Source organism: Chanodichthys erythropterus, chromosome 15, assembly GCF_024489055.1.
Source record: "Chanodichthys erythropterus isolate Z2021 chromosome 15, ASM2448905v1, whole genome shotgun sequence".
In the NCBI taxonomy this organism is placed as follows: domain Eukaryota; kingdom Metazoa; phylum Chordata; class Actinopteri; order Cypriniformes; family Xenocyprididae; genus Chanodichthys; species Chanodichthys erythropterus.
The window spans coordinates 1,551,793-1,579,562 of record NC_090235.1 but is presented as its reverse complement, the minus strand read 5'-3'; the positions used below and the strand labels follow the sequence as shown (position 1 = coordinate 1,579,562).

Sequence of the window (27,770 nt, the reverse complement as noted above, 5' to 3'; positions counted from 1 at the left end):
CATTATTGTGGCAATACCCTAATAACCAGGAACTTCAAAAAGGGAAACGGGTATAAACTAATCTTACTTCTGTTTCTGCACACATACTGCACTTGCACAGAAGAGTGGAACTAAAAAACAAACCATTTTTCAGGGTGTCAAGTGAGACACCTTCTTGGATCAGTGGCTGTTGACCATCCACCTCTGATAAATTGGGAAAGGGATTCTGGGAAATGTCGTCTGCTTCTAGCCCACAAGGCTCAAGCCACAAATCTAAACTCACACAAAAATCTACAATTAGATATGGAAGGTCCAAATACATATACAGCACACTTGTCAAACTGTTTTTTAAAGGAGTCCTATTATGTTTGGTTCGTATTTTTTTTTCATTTTCAAACGTATTTTTTTTTCTTTTTTTAGTGTGTAATTTTGCTGTTTGAACATGAAAAAGGTCTGCAAGTTACAAGGCATAAAGTCACTCCAAAGGGGGTTATTCTCTAAATCAGTAAGGACTGTTTCTGGACTCTCTGAGGCCCCATTTACACTAGTGCATTTTCGTTTAAAAACGCATAAGTTTTGCTACGGTTACGCCTTTACACTACGCCAAAGTTTTTGAACCTCGAAAATGGAGACTTTCTGCAAACCCCGTTTTAGTTTGAAAACCCCAAGGTTGCGTTTCTGTATAAACGGACTAAAACGGAGACTTTTGAAAAAGATGGCGTGGCTGCTTGATGACCATGTAAACAATAACATGGAGACTGAATTGCAATCTTTGCTGGCTTTGTTGTAGTTTTTAGCAGCCATTATGCTGTTAAACTCAGCATTTTTTTAATACTGCAGCTACCTACATGCGCAAGAGGCAACTGTTTACACTTGTATGTGCATGGCCAGTGCGAATGAACAGTCATGTGACACGTTTTCGGATGTGTAGAGTAGACGGAGATCACTTCTGAAACGCTGCGGAAGTTCTTGAGTTTTCTTCCGGGAATGTACATGACAAAATATTCCATATTTAAATAATTAATACTGAAGACAAACACAAAAAAGGGGCAGGTCCTGGTTGAGTTGTGCTATTAGCGTATTGAAACACAGGGGCGTCGGGCGTGACATTTAATGCGCGTGACATTTACGAAATTTCCGACCAATCACAAACACACTTGTCTTGCCAAATAAAAATAATAGGCCCCTTTAAACAATGAATAATAGGCATAATAGGTACGCATTAAACAATGAAATAATAATGTATAAAAAATGATACATTTAAATAAAAAATGAATTCAATATGAATTAATACATTTAATAATAATAATATTTCCAGCCACATACAGTAAATGTCACTGACCAAAGTATCCGTCACTGTCGATGGTCATTTCAATGACACTGTAAGCCATCACGGTGTTCGGTGGGATTTGTAATACAGTCTCAGAGTCATACTGCAGTTTGCCGGTGTCTTCCATGTACATCTGAAACACCATAGAAACACTCAGATAAGGACATTTATTAATGCAATGAGTTAAACTCCTGCCCATTACTGTTCAATCCCTGAACATACTTCTTACAAACCTCAACACAGCCCGTTCCAAACATGGCATGGAAGCCACCCTTCTCCAGTTCTTTACTAGAGATGGAGCAGTCGCAGGTGGTGAAGATTCGCTCTGTAAGGATTGTAAAACCTATGTTTCTCTTTTGGGACTGCTGGATCAAAGAGTGCGTGAGGTCCAATTTCCTACAGGTGTCATTAAAGTGATAGTTCATCCAAATTTGTTTATTAATTTGTTAATTAATGTTTATCTGTGCAATGTTTATGCCATTCATTTAAATGGGTTGACTAAATTATTATACTGTTTATATAATTATATACATATTAAAGTGTTTTTCCCTAACCTTCCTTTGGAGTCATTTACTAGTGTCGGAACATCCACGTATTCCTTCTGAAGTGTCCCGATAGATAAATGAAGTTGTGATATGCCCTGTCCATTCATATTTAGGCTGACAGCTGCACCTCCCAACTCTACAGATCCAGACCTGTTGCTTCTGTGTGTTCCCTTATACTTCACAAACTCTTCCTCCACACACACTGTTCAAAACAAAGAGGTGTTAATTTGGACAAGGTCAGAATCAAAATATTTCCATTCATGCAAATTTTTGCCCAACACAAAACAAATCTGTTAAAGCCAAGAACATACTGAGATATGTATTTACTATTTATTTTACCTGGTTTAATTTCTTCCCCATCCAGCAGGTGATTAAGAGTGAACTGTGTGGGTCTGTATTTAGTTTGCTGCCAGAACCACCCTTTTTGGACTTTCAGCACCACTGCAAGCGGGAGGAGTTTTCTGGAATCGTTCAGGCTGGAAGTCGCAATCAGAGAGCCTTTAGGATCTATCTGTTTGACCACCTTCTTTGTCGCTCTATCAAACATCCCTTGCACAAACACACAAACAGGCAGCATTAAACCACATTGTAAAATGTGCACACTTTATTCATTGGCTTTTTTCAAGCAGTGTTCCTAATGATGAATGCAAACTGTATAAAAGCAGTAAACAGATTCATTTAGATTGCACAATCCTTTATTTGTTGTGAAACCACAGAATTATCATAAAATATGCAAATCCACAACTGATTATCTTGTAAGATACCAAACACGATGAACCTCAAATACACCAAATGTGCAGAAACTGGTTAGTCAAGTCAAGTCACCTTTATTTATATAGTGCTTTTTACAATGCAGATTGTGTCAAAGCAGCTTTACATTGATAACTGGTACATAATTTGGCTGCACGGCAGCTCTTAAATAGTGTCAATGCAGGCAGATCAGAAGCACTGTTGAATAAATGTCAAGAATACTATTGAATATCAAATTAACTTTGGTTACCAAAGACGTTTTCGCTTCTTACCAAAAAACATGAAGTAAAACCAAAAAGGAGAATAAATGACTGAAGATAAACTGAATAGTTTAAGTGAGATTAGAGAAAGGTGAAATAAATCAAACCTCACAACAAATCAAAATATCAGACATGCAGTGAATGGCAGAAAATAGCATTTCAGCTGCATCGGTTCACTACAAATGGTGGCTTGTGGGTGTTACAGACATGGTTCATCATGCTAATACAGTAAGACAGCATAAAACCTTTAGTCTATCGCTCTAAGGGTTAAACTAGGAAAAAATTGGGGAAATTTTAAACTGGGGGGAACTTCCCTGACACTGGACCAATGAAGCTACTGTATAGTGGCAGTTGTGTTTATTAAACAGCATTACTGAATGATGAACAACAGATGTTAAACAAACTTTCCAGAAGTTTCCAATGTCATTCTGAGGCTCATTATTTTAAAAGAGATTAGGGATGTGCAACAATTAATCATGTGCAAAATAAAAGTCTGTGTTTCCGTAATATATGTGCTTGCACTGTGTAACAGTGGCCAAACATGTATATATTTAAGAAAAATGTTAGATTTATATATTAAATATTTATATTTATATGTAATATAATATATATATATATATATATATATATATATATATATATATATATAAATATATATATTTATTTAAACATGCATACATTTCTTAAATATATACATGTATGTGTGTATATTTATATGTACATAATTATAATACACAGAACACATATATTACGGAAACAGACTTTTATTTTGCACATGATTAATCGCGATTAATTGTTGCATATCTCTAAAAGAGATAGTTCACCCAGAAATGAAATTCTGTCATTAGTTGCACCCTTCTGTTATTCCAAACAATAATTTCAACAATGTAATGGTAAATTTGTCAATTAAGTTACAATGAATGGGGCTGAGTGCATGATTCATAACCAGCTGTCCACTTTTAAAGGGACAATTCACACAAAAATGAAAATTTTGTCATCACTTACCCTCAAGGGCTGCTCAATTATGGCAAAAATCATAGTCACAAATATTTTGGTCAATATTGCGATCACGATTATTTAACACGATTATTGGTGGGAGATACACTGCCCGGCCAAAAAAATCACTGTTTGGATTTTAATTGGTAAATACTTAAGAGTCTATCGATGGATCTTTATTATAGTGATTATTATTTTTCTAGCATGTTATATGTTTTACAACGGTTCTTTTAACCCTAAAAGGTGGAGTGTCTACCTTTTAATATCTTAAACAACCATGTATTAAGATGCATCATGGCCATATTCCAGGATGACAATGTCAAGATTCATCAGGCACAAATTGTGAAAGAATTGTTGGGAGGGAGCCTGAAGACTGAATTGGCACTGACCTTAACCTCAGTGTAAGTTTTTGGGATGTGCTGGAGGAGACTTTACAGAGTGCTCACCTCTTGCATTGTCAATACAAGATGGAAATACACCTCAAAATACATTTTTGGTCAAGATCTTGTATTGACAATGCAAGAGGTGAGCACTCTGTAAAGTATACTCCAGCACATCCCAAAGACTTTCAATGAAATTAAGATTTGGACTCAGAGGTGCCAAATCATGTTCATAGATTTTTATGTATTTGCCTATTAAAATCCAAACAGCGACTTTTTTTTTGGCCCGGCAGTGTATGATCAAAGTCTTATTTCATGATATGAGTCATTTTAAATATCAATGAAATTTCACTTTCAGTGGTTTCATGTGTATGCAGATATTTCTTGAGACGAGGAAAAAAAAAGATCGGATAGGGAAAGCTCTGGCTTCGTGTGAATGTAGCCTCAGCCTCCTAAGCTGTTTACATTGAAGAGACAGTGCAACACGTCCATGCACTGTGTAACAGTGGACAACTTTGGGACAGACCCAATTTGTAGACATTTATTTAAAAATGACACCAGCCCTGAACCCACAGAGTAAGCATTGGGGATGGATTACATCACTTGGACTCAAGGAAGGTTTAAGATTTGCAATTATTTCCTTGACTAATTATAAAAAAATACTATCAAAGTAGACCAAGAGGCTGGTACTTTAACATGTTCAAACATGTCAAAGTCTACCACCTATAACTGGTCCCTCAAGTTTATGATTTTATCACAGAAAAAATGCAGAAAACTCTAACACAGTGCAACAGAAGGGTCTGAAATGAGATTCACGGGGGATATAACACAGAGTTTATAACAGAAAATAATATTTGAAAATAATGTTTGGTAATCAAATTCGAAAAATAAATAGCCTTAGGCTTTCATGACAGCTCCCTGATACGAAGACATCGCATCCTTTAAGATTTCATAGGAGATTTATAATTTGTCTTTTTTCAATTTCTTTCCACTTTCCTGCATGTTTGTCTCAAAGTGCAAATATTTTTATTTATCTAAGGTTCTGACTTGGGTTTAGGTTTATACACCTTAAAAGGTGCAGCTCTGTTCAAATTATCCAGCCAAGCTGCACTTAACACATTAAAATGCTGCTCAGCATCTAAGTTAAGTAAAGCAGACTCAAGCAACAAGGGAGTACAGACCTCGTTGAAGAGTGTAATAAAATCTTCACAAAAATGAGGTGAGTAAAAGCGTGTTTGTTTTGTATCAGGAGCTGATTTCTAAGAAAGCTGAGGAAAAGACATAGTAAACAACATAATAGGAAAATGATCAGAAATAAAAGATTATCTCTTACTGAGACTGACATCAGTAATAGACAACCCAAACGACAGTACTAAATCCAATATATGTCCATGAATGTGTTGGATGCTTTGACCACTGGAGAAAGTTAAAAGAATCAATATGTAGGAACCGTGGACGAGCCAGACAAATGAATCATTCAGATGATTCTTTCAAAACATAATTACAGAAACCCAAACTCAGAGAACCTAATTTTCGGCTCCAGTCCGTCTACAGAAGAAACCCCTGCTAGGGGGGCATCCTTCCTAAAGAAGATAAAGAGTCTTTGATCTCTAACTTTACAGAAAAAATGCAGTGAATTGTTCCAAAAAAATCAAACTTATCAAACATCTTTTAAATGCATACATTTTATAACATGTCTACACATGCTACATGTGACCAGTTATGTTTTAGAACACCTACAGTTCAAGTAAATGTGTAACTATTGAATGGCTGAATGAAAGTATTTAGTGTCAGATATGTTTCTAATTCTCTTCCTCTCCTCTTAATCAAGGTTTGAATGAAATCTGTGTAAAATGTATCATATTCTGAAATTGTGTCTAAAACGGTACTCTCTGCCAAAGCCAGCAATTTCAGCAACCGGAGGTAACACTTAAGATTGGGGTGGAGAAAAGCCACCTTTTGAAACAGGATGATATCTTATTGGCCAGAACTCCTCTCAGAGGTGGGACAAACACCTAATTAGTCATATCACAAGACAAAGAACTAGTGAAAAGTAAGCAGTGACCAGAGTAAGCAGAGTAACGTAACGAGTAACGATGGAGTAACAAGAAGAACAGACAAGCAGCTCATTCAAGCCATCCAACTTTCACTCACTTTTCTTTCTTTTTACTTAATTTTCTTTTCCGCTGAATCTCTTGTTCTAAGTTTTGCCGCAAAGAAGATGAACGCACGGCCTGAGCAGATGAACGCTGGATGATTCAGTTGCTCAGTAACAAACTAAATGATGCTTTATAATTCCCTACAAATTAATTATTTAATTTGAGCTCATTTTGATCCTTTCCTTATAAATAATATGGAGGAACTCCTTTAATATAGGCTATAAAGTCTTTAGATGAGTAGCAACAGGTCCAGACCAGTCAAGCTGTAAAAGCTGCTCAAAACTATTAAACGCAGAGGTCTAAATGTCTTCTTCATAATGACTGCTATAGCCTTCTTTTGTGTTCAATGGAAGAAAGAAACTCATACAGGTTTGAAACAACATGAGGGTGAGTAAATAATGACATGTTTTCATTTAGGGGTGAACAAGGCTCTTTAAGAGTGGGCAAACCGGTTATGAATCGTGCACCTATCCCATATTTAAGTGTAAAGAATATGATTCTGTACATCAATAATGGTTATTATTTTAATGGATTTGCAATGTAACTATCATAATAAAGTACATAAATACATTGCACATGTAAATTTAAACTAAATTTAAAAAGCGAAACACTCAATTTTATTATTAATAAGTGGGTTCTCTCTGTCCAAAACGTTTTGAAAGACACCAGCTCAAAATACTTTGTGTTATTGACACAAACATGGCAAGACAGAAAGCAAAATGGATGGTTTTAAGAGGGGGTTTAAATAACCTCAGTCACAATAGAATGAGCACAGCAGACCAGCGTTCATCTCCAAATTTGCTTCATTTTCATCACATAAACATGTGCATTGTTGAATTCGAGCAATATTATTACATTGCAGTCCAGTGAAGCAAGAAATTAGGTGTTCAAGAGTAAGATTATATAGATTAAATATTTGAAATATTTTGTTTTTAAGTACATACCTGAATCTGTTAGTCAGACAACTTGTTTGTGTGATGGAGATGCGCTGTAAATCAACAGCCAAGAAGAGCCGAAATAGCGATGGATTATGAAGAAACGCTACTAAAACAACGGCCACACAGTACTGCTCGTGTAAGAAAGCGCAAAAATTCTGCACGTTTACTCACATTTAAACGTCTCCTCGACTTCTAAAAAGTCCCCTCACATGTAATGCGATGGCATCGGGAGGCGGTATCTACTGAAATTAGGGAGGTTTCATCTTCTTTTTTCCTGGCTCAAGTTTGGATTCTATAATTGGAATCATATATACAGAACTATAAATAGCTAATCTTGGGACAAGCAAACTTGTCCGTTCAGTGATTTTGACTGAATGCAGCGTACAGAATGACAAACAAACAAATAAATAAACGGGACAAATGTGAAGTAAATGAATAATTAGGCTAATAGCTTTGGTTATAATGTAAAAATCATTTGTAGGGCCATAAAAAAGAAAATAACTTGATGTGACGTGATGAGACGTGATTTGTATAAATAGATAAATAACTTATAACGTGCTTTGCATAACAGTAGCCTAAGGAAGTCATGTTTTGTGCAGATGTAAAGGGGAAAATGCCCTGGTGAGAGTTAACGCCCTCATAGACGCAAAGCAGAGCGGAAACTGCGCGAAGATGCTTTGTAAACTGCACGCACGCGCCCACTGTAGGCATTCACACTAGCGCAACTGAACAATAGGAGGAGAGCGGGGGATGTTGCAACACTTTTTGCATTTCCTTAAATAAAGACAAAGACTAGTAAAAGAAAACAACATATTTTCATGTAACAACCATGTTTTTTGTTAACTGTTGTAATAAATTTGAACTACAAAATGTTTTTAATCAAAACCAAGACACTGAAATTCACTGAAATACTTTTGTGTACTTCTCCTCTGAACTGTGTGTGTCTGTCTGAACTGAAAACTGAACAGATGTAGGCTACACTGTGGTCTAGTCTGACAGTATTTAATTAAAAAAGTTAGTTAGTAATAAAGTAGGCTACCTACTTTTTATAGTAACTTATTACTGGTCATGACAAGCTTTTACATTAATGTTGACATAGGGTACATGTTGGGGACAGTTGCAACAGAATGTTGCAACTGTCCGTGGTTCTCAACCCGGAAGATCATCTTTGTAATATGTGCAAATATACTGCAAAAAAAGAGCATCTTTGACAACCTGTCATTCAGTGTTTGTGGAAAGAAGACTGATGTGTACACAAAGTTAGAAAGTAGAGAAATATGTTTATTTTTATTGATTTTATTCCATAAGTTGTCCGAATGAGAATGAATGAAAAGCATCAGCTGTTACTATTATGACCTTTGCATTAAGAAAGGGCCTTAAGAAAATTAACCATAATTTCTACAAATAATGAAAAATATTATTAAATATATTTTTTAATTAAAATATAGTTAATATAATATAGTTAAACCGTGGTAACAGCAAATATTTACTATAATAAAACATGGTTACTACACTTTTACTATAATAAAACTATGGTTACTACTTTAATAAAACATGGTTACTTCACTTTTACTATAATAAAACACGGTTACTTCACTTTTACAATAATAAAACCATGGCTACTACTATAATAAAACATGTTTACTTCACTTTTAATATGATAAAACCATGGTTACTACACTTTTACTATAATAAAACATGGTTACTTCACTTTAAAAAAATTTTTTTATCACTATGACCAAATGTCTATAGATCATATATAAAGAAATCAAAACAGTCCTTAAATGTCTAAGTTATGTGTAATAAAGTGGAAAGGAAATGAAAAAAGTATTGAACAGACTAACTGAACTGTATTTAATACTAAGCAGATAAGCCTTTGTTTGTGGACATGTTCCATTTCCCCCACTATATAACTTCATCATCTCCTGTATTTGTCATGGTAAGAATATTTTTTCCCTCTGTGTGTATCATTATGATGATTATAACAGACTGTTTTCTACAGGTGTGTTTAACATGGACCCAGTGTTGCCAACCTTGCAGATTGTAGACACAAGTGTTCCACAAAATATTAAAAATTGTAGATTAAAATAGCATTAAAATGCACAAGACCCCACAGGCTGACTTGCAAGCAGGGACGGACCACGAAAGAAAAATGCCGGTGATGGAGGAGGAGGACATCACCACCAAATCACTGAAGTGCTTCAGGCAATACATTCTCGACAAACAGGTAGGTTTAAGGTTTAGGCTGAAATTTACCTGTACTTCACAGAAACCTCCACAGGACAGGGCTCCTCCCTCAGCAGCTGCCAGGTCCAGCTCATCAGGGCACAAAGGTGATGGCGGTTGCTCTGCTGGTGGAAGCTCTCGTCTCCTTTGAAAGACAAGGTATATCAGTTTAGTAATGTCTTGAATTATTAATGTTATCATAGCATGAACCATGTATTAATGCATAATCTGTATCAAACAAGCCAAAATAATAGAGAAAAAAATATAACCATGCAACCGTCTACTACAGTATCGCGTCAGACAGTGTATTGTAGTGTCCCTGAGGAAAAATTCAATTCCTTTACTGCTTTAGGAGAGGAAGAATTGTCTGAACTTGTTAAATCATCAAAATCAACAACATGTATGTTAGACCCTATACCGACTAAGCTATTGAAAGAGATGCTTCCAGAGGTCATAGATCCTCTTCTTAATATCGTCAATTCATCTTTATCACTAGGATACGTACCAAAAACTTTTAAGCTGGCTATTATTAAACCTCTTATTAAAAAACCACAACTTGATCCTAGAGAATTAGTCAATTACAGGCCGATCTCAAATCTCACTTTTCTGTCAAAAATACTAGAAACGGCAGTTTCATCACAACTATGTTCCTTTTTAGAAAGAAATAGTATCTGTGAGGATTTCCAGTCAGGATTTAGGCCGTACCATAGTACTGAGACTGCTCTCATTAGAGTTACTAATGATTTGCTCTTATCATCAGATCATGGTTGTATCTCTCTATTACTGGATCTTAGTACTGCATTTGACACTATTGATCACAATATTCTTTTAAATAGACTCGAAAATTATGTTGGCATTAGTGGAATTGCATTGTCAAGGTTCAAATCATACTTATCTGATCGTTATCAGTTTGTAGTAGTAAACAAAGAGATGTCATATCGATCACAAGTTCAATATGGAGTACCGCAAGGCTCATTACTAGGACCGTTGCTTTTCACTCTGTACATGCTGCCCTTGGGAGATATCATTAGGGAAGCATGGTGTTAGTTTTCACTGTTACGCTGATGATACTCAGATCTATATTTCTTCGCGCCCTGACGAAACTTACCAATTCACAAAATTAACGGAATGCATAGCTGATATAAAAAATTGGATGACCAATTCTCAAACTTTGATAGATTTAATATTCACCAATAAACCAGACAGGATAGTTAAAACATAGATACTAATAACTGGATTATCCAATCATAATTTTGTTCTAATAGCTAGGAAATTAAATAAATCAAGATACATAAACAAAGAACAATCAAATAAACAATGCAAAATTCCTCATATTCCAAAAAGAAATCAAGAACACCTTAAAAATTATTTAAATGAAATTGACTGGGCCTCCAAAATTGATAAAGAAAGCTGTGTACATACATGCAACAATATTATAACTGCTATAAAGAATAAAATTGATAAACACACACAGCTCAAACATAGAAAATCTAATAAAAAGAATCTCCCGTGGTTGAATAAATCCCTTTGGGATACAATGAAACAGAGAGATAAAGCTCTCAAGGTTTCTCTTAAAACTAAATTAACCACTGATAATTGCATTTATAAATCTTTGAGAAATAAAGTTACCATGCTGCTTCGAAAAGCAAAAGCGATTTTTTTGCTAAATTTAATTAAAGAGGCAAAAGGTAGCCTAATTGTAAAAATCTGTGGAGAGGCATGGACAAACTATTGGAAAGGAAAAAATAAATCAGGAGCATTTACAGCTCAAAATCAATGGAATTGTTCAAAATGAGGGCTCTATTTTGGCTAAACATTACAATGACTATTTTTTGGATTCTGTATTAGACCTGGCAAGAGACTTTCCCTGAAGTGAACTGCTGCAGAGATGATCATGGGGATGGTAATGCGTCTTACTGTAGGTTGCAGAATATAGATGAAGATAAAATTTTCAAAATAATATCAAATTTAAAAAATAGTAAAGTAAAGGATATATTTGGACTTGATACATCACTTTTAAAAGAACATAAAACTATTCTAACTCCTCCACTAATAACAATAGCTGTGAATCAATCTATAAATGAAAACAATTTTCCTTTGGCGTTAAAAAAAGCAGTAGTCAAGCTGATTTTCAAGTCAGGAGACAAGCTCTGTGTCTCAAACTATCGACCTACTAGCATTCTACCAGCCATCTCCAAGATCTTTGAAAAGGTGGTGGCAGAACAGCTGGTGGAGCATCTCAACAACACTGATGCATTACATCCTTGTCAGTTTGGGTTAAGGAAAAGATACTCTACTGAGTCTGCGTGCTGCTACCTACTAGAAGACATCAAATCCAGTCTTGATGGTGGAGGTGTGGTAGGGGCGGTCTTCCTGGACTTGAAAAAGGCCTTTGATACAGTTAATCACCAGCTTCTCATTACCAACCAACTGTCTGATTTTTCTCTTGACACAAATACAATAACATGGATTCAATCTTACCTTAATGATAGACAACAATGTGTTGTGGTTGACAATAAAAAAATCACCATTAAGATCTTGTAGCATGGGAGTGCCACAAGGTTCCATTCTGGGCCCCCTGCTTTTTACTCTTTACATAAATGACCTACCAACTGTGTGTAAGAGTAAAATTATTATGTATGCTGATGATACGGTGCTATATGCACATGGTAAAACTGCGGAAGAAGTCGCTCACAAACTGACCAAAAAAACTGAAAAATTCATGCCTCACTCTAAATTTAGATAAGACTGTCTCAATGTTTTTCACAAATCGTTTTAAAATACAATTTTACCCTAATATTTTAATTGATGGACAACTCATTTCAAATCAAAAACAGGTAAAATATTTAGGTGTCATATTGGAACCAAATTTAGGCTTTAAAAAGCATATAAAAAAGTTAACAAATACAATAAAATTTAATATGGCACAGTTCAGGTACATTCGACTGATCTAAATGCAATGATTGTTCCTCATTTTCGATATTGTATGACAAGTTGGTCACAGGCTACTAAAACTGACCTCAAGCCACTTGAGTCATTATATAAAAGCTCTCTAAAGATTCACAATAAGAAAAGCAGACGATTCCATCACTGTCATATTCTTGTAAAATACCAATTTCTTAGCTTTGAAAACCTGATAATTCACACCAATCTGTGTTTGATGTATAAGATCCTTTATGACAACGCTGCTCCTCCACTAAAATAATTCATATCTTTAGGCTCTGAAACAACAGCTCGAGCCACAAGATCTACAGTGCGAGGTGAATGCAGGATCCCTAAACGCAGGACAGTATTTGGAAACTCTGCTTTTTCTTGTATGGCCGCTTGTCAGTGGAATTTGTTACCTGTAGAGCTAAAAAAAAAAAAAAACACTAATTTTTACACGTTCACAGGCCAAGTAAAGAAATGGCTTCTATCAAATCAAATTTGTCTCCACATGTGACCAGATATATGTATGTGTGTGTGTGTAAGTGTGTGTTTTAAGGTCTAAGTATATGAAAGGTGTGAACATGAATGTTTGTACATACATTTTTTTTTTTTTTTTTGTAAATTTTATTACTTATGTATGTTTTATATATCGTAGCTTAACATCAGCCTGCCCAGGGACTACGGGTGAAAATTAGCTGCTGAGCTAAAACCCAGAACTATGCATCTCTCCCTTTGAGGTTAATGTTTATTGTACGCTGTCCCTGTTTCTTTAAATAAAGTAAAAAAAAAAAATTAAAATTAAAAATTAAAAAACAGTAATTTCCTGCTACTAAATTCAGAAAAAACAGAGATTCTAATTTTTGGACCAAAAACTTCTTCACATGATAACCTAGAATAATGTCTAACACTTGATGGCTGCTCTGTTAAGTCTTCGTCGTCAGTTAGGAACCTGGGTGTGCTCTTTGATACCAATCTTTCATTTGAAGGCCATGTTACTAGCATCTGTAAAACCGCATTCTTCCATCTTAAAAATATATCTAAACTACGACATATGCTCTCAATGAAAAATGCAGAACAGTTAGTTCATGCGTTCATGACCTCAAGGCTAGATTACTGTAATGCTTTACTGGGTGGTTGTTCTGCTCTCCTTATAAATAATCTACAGCTCGTACAAAATGCAGCAGCTAGAGTTCTTACTAGAACTAGAAGTATGACCATATTAGTCCAGTTCTGTCAATACTGCATTGGCTTCCTGTTAAACATTGTATAGATTTAAAAATTTTGCTAATTACTTACAAAGCACTAAATGGTTTAGCTCCCCAGTACCTGAGCGAGCTCTTAATGCATTATAGTCCTTCACGTTTATTGCGATCTCAGAATTCAGGTCAGCTGATAATACCTAAAATATCAAAATCAACCTCAGGTGGTAGATCCTTCTCCTATTTGGCACCTAAACTCTGGAATAATCTTCCTAGCATTGTTCGGGAAGCAGACACACTCTGTCAGTTTAAATCTAGATTAAAACGCATCTTTTTAACCTGGCATACACATAACACATTATCAATTTATATTTTCAAATCCATTAAAGGATTATTAGGCTGCATAAATTAGGTCAGCCGGAACCGGGAACACTTCCTATAACACCAGATGTACTTGTTATATCAGAAGAAGAATAGCATCTATGTTAATATTAGTCTTTCTGTTTATCTCGAGGTTTACCATAGTCAACCGGATCCGGGTCGTATCCAGGTGAGACCAAGGACCTGCGCCTTGACATGACCACAAAGCAGCCCTGAAGTATCAGCAGAGATTGAGTCAACTAGATTATCCACTGTGAAGGCCTCATCAACACGACAACCAGTGGCACAGCTCAACAACCGTCAACAACCGTCCATACCAGCATGATGAATATGATCCTCAACTGGATGGAACTGAAATAAATACTTTGAATGTTGCGATCCTATCGGACTTATGATAGCAACCTGAGTCGTAACAAAGCACTGTTCGCCAGAGGAGGCTATTCTTTAAGAGCTGCTGTGCAGCCAAAATAATGTACCAGTTATCAATGTAAAGCTGTTTTGACACAATCTACATTGTAAAAAGTGCTATATGAATAAAGGTGACTTGACTTGACTCTGTGCTTTACAAGGTCTGACTGCACTGCCCGTTCCAATCAGAACTGTTTTCTGTACCAGTGCGGCTACTCCAATACGGTCAGATCGCCACATGTCTGGCTGGTACTCCATGCTGACTGAGGTCCTGGCATGTAATGCATGCAGAAAGGCTGTAAAGGAATCAGAGGAACACTCCATTGGCCGGGGATGCATGCACTATAGACCAGCTCAGTCCAGCTCATAAAGCTGTGTTCCTAGCCGTCTTAACATTACGGTGAGTCTCTGCATAATTTCACAATAATTTGATTTCTAAATGATTGCACTAGGAAAAAATGCCTAAGATTCACAGGCATACAATCTATGTGCTTTAATTTTAGGTGTGGTGTGGACAAGCAGGTGATCCACCTGATGAGGGATCGCACCGAGGGCAACACCATGGTGTGGAGACAGGTCCTGGAGAGCAACTGCAAGGAGTACCTGCACAGAAAGGACTTGTACACCACCTTCCTTAGCCAGTACAGAAAACCTGGTAAGATCACATTTAAGTCAGAGTTAATCGTTTAGTTCAGGGGTTTTCAACCCTGTCCTGGAGGACCCCTAGCCTTGCACATTTCGTGTCTCCCTTTTCTAACACACCAGATTCAGCTCATCAGCTCATTAGTAGAGACTGCAAGATCCGAAGTGGGTGTGTCAAATAAGGGCAACATACAAAATGTGCAGGGCTTGGGGTCCTCCAGGACAGGTTTGAAAGTGTTAAGGTTAGTTAAGTGTTTAGGCAAAGACTAACATACATATGAGTGCAGATTTCCATCGAACACAAACACAGCAGAAGCCCTCACCGTAATAGGAACATTTCTCTTGTCAGTGATCAGAGGAATGATGTTGTAGTAAGTGACCCATTAATATTGACGGTAACTCGTAAAAAAATAATCGAAGCTCAGAAGAATGACCTTTCACTTGTCAAATGCTTTAAATTGGCTGAGAAACCTGCACTTAACAATGTCTCATTTTTAGTGAAAGATGGACTGATGATGCGGAAGTGGCATAAGGATGAGTGGAATGTTGTTTATCAGGTTGTGGTTCCTTCCATTTTTTGTCAACAGGTACTGTCATTGGCGCACGATCATTTGCTCTCTGGACACTTAGGATTGTGTTTTACAGCATTTCTTTTGGTACGGTTTGAAGCGCGACGTTGTACAGTACTGCAAGACTTGTCATATTTGCCAGTATGCTGGGAAGCCAAACCAGGTGATTCAACCAGCCCCTTTAATCCCAGTTCCCATCATAGATGAACCTTTTGAACATGTGATAGTGGACAGATCTTTTGCAGTTGGCGACCAGGTGTTGGTTCTACTTCCTGTTCCGAGGTCCGCATTAACTGCACAATTTTAGGGGCCTTATGAGATCTTGGAGAAGAGGGGAGAGACAGATTATGTATTGCGTACACCAGATAGGAGACGTCAGAAACGGGTATGTCATATCAATATGTTAAAAGCTTACCATACCAGAGATGACAGGGAGTCACTTAAGGAGAAGGAAGATGATTCTGTCCATCCAGTAGGGGTTGCATGTGAAAAGAGCTCATTTGTTGAGGAGCGAAACAATGCTGAAGGCTTACTGGAGTTTGATACCCCATTGTTATCTGCTAGATTGTCTAATTCTGAAACTCTAGCCAATTTGTCACATCTTAACACTGATCAGAGAGAGAGGATATCATAGCAAGCAGACACATACTTTCATGTCTCAATTCTGCCTCGACAGAGACCCTTCCTATGGTTTGCGTTCGAGGGTCGGGCATATCAGTATCAAGTCCTACCCTTCGGGCTGGCCCTGTTGCCCCGCATCTTCACCAAGGTTCCCCTCAAGGAACAGGCATTCGCATCCTCAACTACTTTGACAACTGGCTCATTCTGGCCAGCTCGCGAGAGCAGTTGTGCGAACACAGAGACACAGTGTTCGCTCACCTCAGCCGGTTGGGTCTTCGGGTCAACTGGGACAAGAGCAAACTCGCCCCCGGGCAGAAGATCTCTTATCTCAGTATGGAACTGGACTTGGTCTCCCAGACAGTGCACCTCACCGAGGAGTGCGTCCAGTCTGCCTGAGTTCACTCAAGCACAGGACAGCGGCCCCACTGAAATTGTTACATAGGCTCCTGGGACATATGGCATCCGCAGTCGCAGTCACACCACTCAGACTGCTTCATATGAGGCCGCTTCAGCACTGGCTTCATGGCCGTGTCCCTAGATTGGCATGGCAATGCATTATGCTCCGTGTTCCCGTAACACCGAGCTGCCATCGCACCCTCACTCAGTGGTCAGACCCTTTGTTCCTCCAGGCAGGTGTTCCCCTCGAACAAGTGTCCAGGCATGCTGGGGTCTCCACAGATGCTCTCATCACCGGGTGGGGAGCCACGTACAATGGGCATTTAGTCTCAGGTCTGTGGATGGGGCCTTAACTGCATTGGCATATGAATTGCTTGGAGTTGCTAGCAGTACAACTTGCACTGGGTCGCTTCAAACAGCTGTTGTCAGACAAGCACGTACTGATCCATTCGGAAAGCATTGCGACCATTGCGTACATCAACCAGCAGGGTGGTCTGTGCTCCGTCTCATGTCGCAACTTGCCTGCCATTTCCTGCTATGGAGTCAGAATCATCTGAGGTCACTTTGTGCCATTCACGTCCCAGACATGCTCAACCGTACGGCCGACGAGCTCTCACGGCAGCCTCCACTTCTGGGCAAACGGAGACTCCATCCTCAGGTGGTCCAGCTGATTTGGCAGCATTTCGGAGCTGCACAGATAAATCTGTTTGCCTCTCCGGACACAGCCCATTATAATCCCTGACCGAGGGCACTCTCGGCACAGATGCACTGGCACACAGCTGGTCCCGGGGCCTACGCAAGTATGCGTTTCCCCCAGTGAGCCTCCTCTTGACAGCACCTCCTTGGCCCATTCCTCTGAGGAAGGACCTCCTGACTCAGAGATTCTAAGTGATCTACCCCAGTTGGTTGTAGACAGCAACACTTCCACTAGAGCTCCTTCTACGAGGAACCTCTATGCCCTGACGTGGATCCTGTTCATCAAATGGTGTTCTTCTCAACAAGAGGACCCCCGAACATATTCGATCAGATCAGTGCTTTCCTTCCTGCAAGAGGGCTTGGAGCAAAAGCTGTCTCCCTCCACCCTCAAGGTGTATATTGCCGCTATTGTCGCAGATCATGATGCAGTTTATGGTTAGTCTTTGGGGAAGCATGACCTGATCGTCAGGTTCCTGAGGGGGCGAGGAAACTGAATCCGCCTCACCCTCCCTCCATAGCCTCTTGGGACCTGTCCTTGGTACTTGCATATCTCCAGGGACCTCCCTTCGAGCCTGCAGCCAGTTGAGTTAAAAGTACTGTCCCTTAAGACCGTCCATTTAAAGACCATTTACACTGCAAATCTTAATGCACAGATCTAATCTTTTGACCATATCTGATTTTTTGGCCAGTGTAATTTGTATTTGTTATTTTATCTCCAGTCGTTACATCTAGAATTCTAAAAGGAAATAAAGTAGCGGGTAAGATTACATTTATTTGAATGAATGATAAAATGACAGAGTGAGCAAAGGAGAGAGTGCACATGAGAGAGTAGCCTACCCATTGAAGCTTTTTGTTTATTTAAATAAAAAATAAAAAACACACGGCAGTCTCTTTTAAATGAACAGGGCAGAGGTTGAAATTCAGCTGCTGAGTGTGTGTGTGTGTGTGTGTGTGCATGCAATTTCTTTCAAGGAAAAAATAGACATAAAGTTTCTATCTCAATATTACAATTGCGAATTTTATTGCAAGTGCATACAGACATGTCTGCTTCATAATACAACATTAAAGCTACCTTTTAGTAAGCAAACGTGTCACTCTCGCCTTGTGGTGGCTTGGAATTCAAAGGGGAATCGGATATGCGTGATTCACTCTCATTTTATCATTAAAGCTTTTTTGCATTTGTCAAAAGATATTATTTATTTTAATATTAAATAATTATTAATTAATAAAATCATTTCATTTTCAGGGATGAAAAGACTGAGGTCTTTCTGCAGAAATGCCATGACATTAATTATGTCACATCTCGGCGTCTATAACAACATGAACATGAAGGAAATAATTTGATCAAACAGTTTATTATTACACATTTATTATTAATATATTTTTAAAATAATAAAAAAGTTGTATAGTTGTAGTATCATTGAAGTAACAATAAACTACACTGTTTGTATCCATTAACATTAAATATTCTCATACCCTGTCATTAAGTATTATTTTTAACAACAGCAAATAATACTATCACATATGTATACATTCAAATGGGAAACACTTTACAACATGTACACATTTATTAATATTTTTAAAAATAAAAACGGCATATAGTTGTAGGCTATATCCTTGAAGTATAAAGTATGGACATCGAGGGCATGGAAGTGAGCCCCGCCCACCCTCCCGCCACTGAGAGTGAGTTTTTGGATGTTACACTGGACTTCTGTCATTTTGGAGAATTTGATCTATTTTCATCGGAATCTGTCTATCATGTCCCTAGTTCTCTGTCCCCACCCATCCTCCCTCTCCCACCACCTCTCTAAAATGACTGTGAGACCGTTTCATTTCATGTGGATGTCTGTACTACTATTCAAGATCCTCTTCAGTCCCCAACCTATCTTTGCTGTTTCCCATCAGCCCCTTTGGCCTCGCTGGACTCCCTTGGTACGTTGGCTCCGCCTGGGTCAGACTCCGCTCTACCTACGCCACGGACTTACAGGCCATTTGCTGCCCTCCGGCCCTCCACCCCTTCAGCTGCGGCTAGCTCCGCCCTCCCTCAGGCTCCACCTCTGCCCTCAGTCGCTCAAGCTCAACCTCAGCCCTCCGGATCCCTGCTTCTACCTTGGGGGGTCGTCGCTGCGGCTCCGTCGCAGTCGTTGAGGTTGTCAGTGTCATGTCGCATCATCAGCTCTCTGGCTACGCGGTGGGCTCCTCATCCCACGTCGACAACGCCTTCTGCCATCGCCATGATGTCATCCAGCTGCCTTCCACCATGGCTCCTCCCTCCAGTGATGCTGCTGTGGAGCGCCGTCCTGGTTGTGCACTGGGGTACCATCAACCCTTTCCTGTTCAAGGCCACCCTATGGATCACACCACCTGCACCACCCTGGACTCTTATGTTCTGCCTCCTCCGGGTTGACCGTCCTCCTCCTGAACCACCACCTGCATTCTTCGCCACGATCCGATCTGCCTGCTGTTGTCATCCTGTCACCTCCCCTTCTCTCCAGCCCTCTGCTACATCTTCATCTCCCAACACCCTCCCTCCCTCTTTGGGTGTTTCTGGTTTTGTTACAGCGCGAGATCGCGCCTACTCAGAGGGGGCGTAATGACACGGACTCAGTCACGTTCTGTTTGTTTTGTTGTCATATGTCACATGATCTCCTTTGTTCTGTTTTCCCGCCATCATCAGTCACCATGGACACTAACTAGATCATCATCAGCTGTTTGTCATTTTGGTTAATTGCTCTATGTAATTAAGTTCCTGTTTTTCCTATGTTCATTGTCCGGTCTCGTCTTTCGTGAGTTGTGTTGCGTTTCTGCCTGTACCTATTGGATTTATCTAGTAAAGACTTATTTTGTATCTTATCTCCTTTGTCGTGTGTTTCCTGTGCAAGCAACCCCTGACACTGGTAATTTTCTGCCAGGACATTATCTGTTAAGTCGTAACCCTGTTTAACCCTAAAACACAAAATGCAATGGGGCCATTCCATGAAATGGGTGACATTTGCTTATTGTAACTCTTCAAAATTAAACTTTATTTTTTATATTTTTCAACACTGAATCTAATACTACACATATTTAACTATTCAAAATGTGTATTTGTCAATCTCAGGCAACATTATTTAGGTTTCAAAGCAGAAGATGGATGCATGTTTTTTCAGTCCTGTTATTCATATTCTATTCACCTCTAGAAAGTGTTGTAGGAACCGTGGACGAACCAGACAAATTAATCATTCAGATGATTCTTTCAAAACATAATTCCAGAAACCCAAACTCAGAGAATCTAATTTTCTGCTCCAGTCCGTCTACAGGAAAACCCTCGCTGATTACTTTTATGACCCCCATGCTTCCTGACAGAAGGAGAAGTGACAAACTTAGCTATTTGTGACAAACCAAATGGTCACCAAGAAGATAAAGAGTCTTTGATTTCCAGATCAAAAGAGACAGAGAGACAATGCAGGCCTCTTTTGTTTCTCTGAGTGACCTAACTTTACAGAAAAACCAACAAAGACTGTTTCTACAAATAAAACTGCTCTAAACAATTTGAAATGGACTCATCAAACATCTTTTAACTGCATACATTTTATATCATGTCCACACATACTACCTGTAACCAGTTAGGCTTTAGAACACCCACAATTCATGTAAATGTGTAACTACTGCATGGTTGAATGAAAGTATTTGGTGTCAGATATGTTTTTAATTCTCTTTCTCTCTTCTAAATCATGGCTTGAATGAAATCTGTGTAAAATGTATCATATTCCATTTAATAGAAATTATGTCTAAAACGGTACTCTCTGCTGAAGCTGGCAATATCGGAGGTAACACTTATGTATGATTGGGGCAGAGAAAAGCCACCTTTTGAAAAAAGACTATATCTGATTGGCCAGAACTCCTCTCAGAGGTGGGACAAACACCTACTTTTAAATAATCATATCACAAGACAAAGAACTAGTGAACCGGTCAGCAGTGACCAGAGTAAGCAGAACAAAGAGTAACAATGGAGTAACAAGAAGACAAGCAGCTCATTCAAGCCATCCAACTTTCACTCACTTTTCTTTCCTTTTCTTTTACTTGAAGCTGCTGTCTGTAACTTTTTTTTTTTTGTGTTCAAAATTTACAAATATTATACAATGAGAATGTACAACATGAATCCATTTTCCAAACCGTGTTTTTGTCTTACCCTAAATCATTATGGTACACTTATAATAAGTGTTTACATTCAGACTATTTCAGACCGGACTGGTAGGACCTTCAGTGTTTGCGGATTCCAAGTGATCAAGGGCTTAGGACGTTCCAGTTCAGCCCATTGCAAATATTCAGCCCTTATCGTCTTGAGGGACTGTTCAGCAGGCAGCCCGAGGCATGGCATGGCAACGCAGAGTCTCGTTCCCTGTTCTCAGGGATCTATGGTTACATACGTAACCTGAGACGTTCCCTTTCGAAAGGGAACTTCAACTCTGCGTTAACCGCTTTGGGGAATGATATACCCATGCTGCCATGCTCGAGGAGAGTGCATGCCAAAGATGGCTAGACAAAAGTCCGGCAGTTTTGAAAGAAATGCCATAAGCAACTCACCCTCGGCTGACCTGGTCTGACGAAGGACAAACTTAGCCTTGGCCAACCCTGTCTGAATACAGAATCTCAATAACACATTCTTCAGAGAAGAGAGCAGGTAAGAGCAACTGCGAGAAGGACAGTAAGCAACTCAAACCCAAGCGTATAGATGGGCATCCTGGAGAGCAGAACTCAGCTGAGTGCTATAAACCCCTCGTATTGAGGGGAGTATAAACCGCTCATTCCAAGGATCTACTCAGCGCCTGATTATTTGCACTGAGGAGGCTGTGCGCTAGGGAACCCTGATATAAGGGAGCAAAAACCAGCCTGGGGCTGATCTCAATGGGAGACTTTATAGAAGTCTTCAACCAATGATCAGCTTAGGGAGCTAAGCACAATTACACAAACAACCCAAAGAAGGGAGTACAAAGCTTACCTAACAGATAGACCATACTGTAGGCACATAATTATGGAAGCCGGAAAGGGGCCTACAACATGACTAAAGTTCTGCATAAAGAACTACATATCACACCAGAATACTCAATCACATAGTGGTATTCCAAGGGCGGCCTACAAGGCCGCACACCTGAAATCTAACTTGCTGGGAGCAAGAATGACCACATGACTTTAGTAACTGTGAGTGCCCACATAACAGTCCATCCAACACAATCCAATGAGCAGTGCACTCGGTAAAAGAACCTTTTTACTCTTTAAAGCAAGAGGAGTAAAATATATGCCATCACGCCAGCATCACATAACCTCAGCCAGACAAGTGGCATCAGCTCATGGCAGTGTTATCAAGCTCCAGGTGGGACAAATAACCGAACTGCAGAGGAGGATAATAAGTGACCTGGGGCCCTGGCCAACCAGCAGCATATTATTTCCCATTACTCTTCTTAGTAAAGAAATATATTATAACACATGCCAGCATGTTCCCAAAGGAGGCCCAGAGGGCCTACCTGTCACACGGGGCACCAGCTAGTGGCCACTAAAGTTCTAAGAGCAAAATAGAACCAAGTTACTAACGAGGTAACTACTTAGCTCAACTAGAGCTAAAGGAAAGACCATGCTCAAGGAAGTAAGGAAGAACAACAGAGCGGTTTAACACAAGAACTCACCCTGAGAGGCAAGCCACTCAGAAACTATACTCAGTAAAAGCACCTTTTACTCTCAAAGTGAGAGGAGTACACAGCCGAACTCCAGCATGATACACAGAAGGCCTCTAAGGCCTATGCCTTGTAAACACGTGGCGTCAGCTAGTGGCAATCACGACCCATCGATGGTGATGAGTCACATAGAAACCAACACAAAACTGTGCCAACATGCAAACTGAAAGGAGGCCCTGGTGGGGCCTTCGACTCCACAAGCACATGGCAGCAGCCAGTGGTAGTTTCATGACCGAACCAGCCAGCAGGCCAAGTACTCAGTAAAACCACCTTAACTCTTAAACAATAGGAGTACACACTCCGCCACAGTACTGTACGAGAGGCCTGACCTAGGGCCTACTCTTACAAAGGTGGGAGTGGCCAATGGCGGTACGAATAATACAAGACCAACACAAACTGTGCCAACATGTAATCTGAAAAAGGAGGCCTGGCGGGGCCTACTACTGTTATAGTATAGCAACATGTAGCACCAGCTAGTGGTCTTAAAAGGGAACCAAGCTCAAAGGGGACCAGCTCTAGACCCAACAAACAGTTGTGGGTAACTAGCTTAACACAACCTGAGCTAAGTCTACACATTAGAAGGAGGCTAAACAACAAAGAGCCAACAACTTCTACAGTTATATGTAATATAGCTGCTGTGGCAATGATCACATAGTGGGAGCTAACAGAGATCAAGCTAAGACTCTCTACACCAGGGGTCTCAAACTCAAATTGGCGGGGGGCCGTTTCTGTGATTGACACCGCATAGGAGGGCCATATTAACATTCAAACGCAAGAAAGTGCAACATTTCAGAAAATGTACTTTCCTTTGCATTATTTCTCAATTACTTAAAATTTCATTAGGCCTACTAAAATATTTTTATACCTATACTATAAATATTTTATTTACCATACTACTAAATGTAAACAGCAGTGTCTCTCTCATTGTTACAGAGTGTAATATAATTATATAATACTATTTTCTAATGTAATACTACTAATATACTACTATAATACTACTAATATAATAATTGCAATAGTCTGGTACGACTTCTCACATCCAACAAGGTGCATGGAATAAAAAAAATTGTAATTTAGGAACAAAACCAGCAACACTTGTGGCGTGGAGGGGCCAGAAATAAACAAAAAAAACTGGAGCTATATATATCAACTTTATTTTGCCAAAAAATAAAAATCTCTCATTGTTACATACATTATTAGTTTTTAACATCTAGTGGAAATATTTTCCCTTACTTTATGTTAGCTTAAATAACATGAAAATCTTGCACTGAACAACACTGATGCTTACCAATGCTTTGTAAATACATGCCATCCGTTAAAAAGGATAAATGTTCTCACCAAACAGAACTTATAGTACTTATGTCTGTACTGACCCCTAGAGGACGGAAGCTAAAAAGCTAGCACCGTAGCTCAAACTTGATTGAAATTCTAGGGGCTCAGGGGAAACAAAATCATAGAATGATTAAAGTTCTAGAAAGTGGGGCCTAGCATGCACTGCATAAACTTATCTACGCAAAGATAAGGGCCTACCACCTGAGAAACAGCACCAGGGAGGCTAATAACAGCCTGCTACCTTAGCTGTAAACCTCAGCCATTGCACCTACATAAACAAGGGGAAAATGGGCATATGGCCTAACAACTCCCTCAGGAGGAGGCCAAAACTAGGAACTATACAACCTAACAAGGGATAGTAATACAAAGGGTGGTTTATAACAATAAACACCTAAACCTAGTCCTAGCCTGGGCCACTAAGCTGTGGGCCTACGGGGCCACATGCATAGCAACGCCTGGGCTTCACCTCTGAATCTCCATAGATAAGAGGAAATAAAGCGAAGCTCAACAAGCAAACAATGCACGCGATCGATTAAGGCCGACCTAAACATAGATACTAACTGAAGTGACGAGTGCAAACTCAAACTACTCTAGCAAACAGCAGATGAGAAGCTACTCTAAACAACAGGTGGCTAAGAGGCGGCCATTTTGTGGCCTGCACAATATATCGTTCTAACCAACCTATCAAACTTCAGTTTGCCCAAAAACCCCTCTTACTTTTTCCGATTACATACTCAGGAAAAACTATACAGGAACACAAGGTCACCATATTTAGAAATATAAATATAGACCCGGCTCACTTTGCTGCGGCTTGAAGACCAAAGACTCCTCCTTCCATTTTCTTTAACAAGGAGGGATGGAATCTAGAGTTCTTTAAAGCCTAAAAGAGCCTCTTACACTATCAAGCCAGAAGGGGGGCCCTTAAAAAAATATTATCAAAGGCCCAGCCATCAGCCTGACTGTTAAAGAAGCACCTGAGTATGTAAAATTAAGCCAAAACCCAGGAGGCAGAGAAAGAAGGGGCGAGGGCAGATGTAAAGTCGCCTTCGCAGCAAGAGGGAATCGATTACGGATGCTACTGGCGTATGTGATCGATCACCTCCTTCAAAACCTGCTTCTTCCTCCTCGAGTCCAGCCATCTCTGCGTCTTGCTCCGAAAAGGAGGAGGTGCCCGAGCGGCCATACTGGACCTCTGGCCCTGTCTCTGAGCCTCAACTCGAGATGGGCCAGCCTCCTAGCCCATATATATATATATATATATATATATAGGAGGTGGAAGAAGAAGAGAGGGTAGATGTAAATCGTCCTTTTGTAGCTGGGGGATCGATTATAAATGCAACGGTGTTTACAATCGATCACCCATCTCACTCTCGCTTGTTCCCCCTCCCGTCTGTCTGGGCTCAGAAACAAATATGAACGGCTAGGGGTTTTTCCATGCCCTCCCGATCTCGGACATGGAGATCAGGAAGGAATGGAAAAGGTTATGTGAGTTGCAGAGCTTACGGACAGAAAGGAACCGCTCGTTGATCCGTCTGCATGCGGCCCCTTTCTTAACGCGCCCTCGCAGCAGCCCCGCATGTCCTAATATTGCTCAGTTAGATGCGTTCCTGGGTCAACATATTTTGTTGATCCTGGAGCAATATTCTAGTCTGAAAATTTAGTCTTATCCCTATTTCTACCCCTAAACCTAAACCCCTACCCATAAGTTATCCCAAAAATCAGAGGGAAATGATAGATGAATAACACCCCACACAGCAGGAGACTCCTAGGCGGATCTGCATTCAAGTCCCCAAACCCCCGACTGTCACATTCGTTTTGACACCGAACAGAGGATCAGCTCCGCCTCCGGGCGGCGCCGTGAATTCTACTGTCAATCAGCGGATCCTGAGCGGACCCATGTCAGATCCTTGGACGCGTATGCGCCTTTACTTTAATGGTTGTATCAATTTGAGGGTCCCAAACTGACCCGCAGCTAAGGTAAAGTTTTAATCACGGATGCAGCGCGGAGCCACGGCTGGTCCGTCACTGCGCGCAAGTGGACGCCGATACAGGTCAGTTCGCAGATACGTTCCGGAAGCCGTGATACCTCTGCGGCTGATCCGCCACGGAGTCCTTTTGCTGTGTGGGACTGATGTAGAAGCTCCAATTCATGATTTTAAGCCTAAACTTGACATAATCTGTAAACTTGTACCTCAAATCTGATTGACTGATTTGAATGTTGTTCCATGATCAACAAAAATGTTGACCTAAGAACATGTTGAACTCAGCAATATCAGGTTATGCCGGCAGCCGCAGCGTGCCAGAAGCACGTCCCAAAAACATCAGCAGCTCTGCATACACAGCAGCCAGAAGAGTGCTCGCTGCCGGACGCGATGACGGCAAACACGGACGTCATCGTCATCATCATCCAACAACTCATCCTTGTCAGCCCTGGGGGAGCTGAGAGAGAATACAACTCTCTCAAATTTCCCAACGAGCTCACCTGCGAGCCCCATGATTGCAGCCACCGCTTTGCCTCAGCACAAACAGGGCCAGAATCACCAGGCACAGATGCGGACACCTCTTCCCTCGAGAAGAGTGCCAAAGGAGAACGGAGCGTCCCGATAGGGAAACGTTCACAGTAAATAACAGAAAAACACACAGACAGCGCCCTCAAGCACTGTCTAAGCGCAAAATTCTAGTGACTTACCTAAAGTTAATATTTTATAAAATAGACAAATAACATCTAAGAAATAATTTAGGTAACAGGACAGTACGTTGAGATTACCTTCTCAGTTATAGTTACAATTTCATTAAATATACAGAAATTAAAATGAGAGGGCTTACTTTTGGTCTTCTCATGGCCTACATAAGATCCAGATGATGCAACTTCCTGTTGAAAATGTGTCTTGTGGCAAGTTTTTTAGAGGGGGCAATGTGTGAGGGTAATAGGACTGAGAGAAAACCTGGGGACAAGACTAAAATGTGTATTTTATATAACATATTATGGATTTCTTATTAAATTTCTTTTTGTTTACCAAAGATGGTATATGGATTCACAAAACAATCCAAAAAAAAAAAAAAAAAAAAAAAAGATTTCTGAAAGATTTTAATGATTATATTTCATGATAAAGTTAAGGTTTAGATAGTGGGGACATGTAACAAATGCTGTTTTTTTAGAGTTCTCAGTAGTTTTTAATAATATATATATATATATATATATATATATATATATATATATTTTTTTTTTTTTTTTTTTTTTTTTTTAAATATATATTTTTATAAAAAAAATATATATATATATTTTAAATTTGCAGTTAGATTAATGTTTAGGACACTTTGCTT

General features: G+C 39.5%; 1 protein-coding gene across 4 annotated transcripts in view; it reads right to left on the bottom strand.

Annotated features, from left to right (window-relative positions):
* The window catches only part of gsdmea (gasdermin Ea), a 31,858-nt gene that overhangs the window by 1,443 nt on the left and 2,645 nt on the right, over positions 1-27,770 (bottom strand). The window contains exons 2-7 of one of the 4 annotated variants that reach the window (XM_067411174.1): positions 9,594-9,708; positions 2,194-2,403; positions 1,864-2,056; positions 1,543-1,705; positions 1,322-1,442; positions 124-252 (exon numbers count right to left, since the gene is read on the bottom strand). In XM_067411174.1, coding sequence (XP_067267275.1) covers positions 124-252; positions 1,322-1,442; positions 1,543-1,705; positions 1,864-2,056; positions 2,194-2,401 — 814 coding nt within the window. In that variant the 5' untranslated portion in view covers positions 2,402-2,403; positions 9,594-9,708. Of the gene's footprint in view, positions 1-123; positions 253-1,321; positions 1,443-1,542; positions 1,706-1,863; positions 2,057-2,193; positions 2,404-7,343; positions 7,608-9,593; positions 9,711-27,770 lie in introns of those variants that run through there. The other 3 variants (XM_067411175.1, XM_067411176.1, XM_067411173.1) reach the window with 3 other exon arrangements.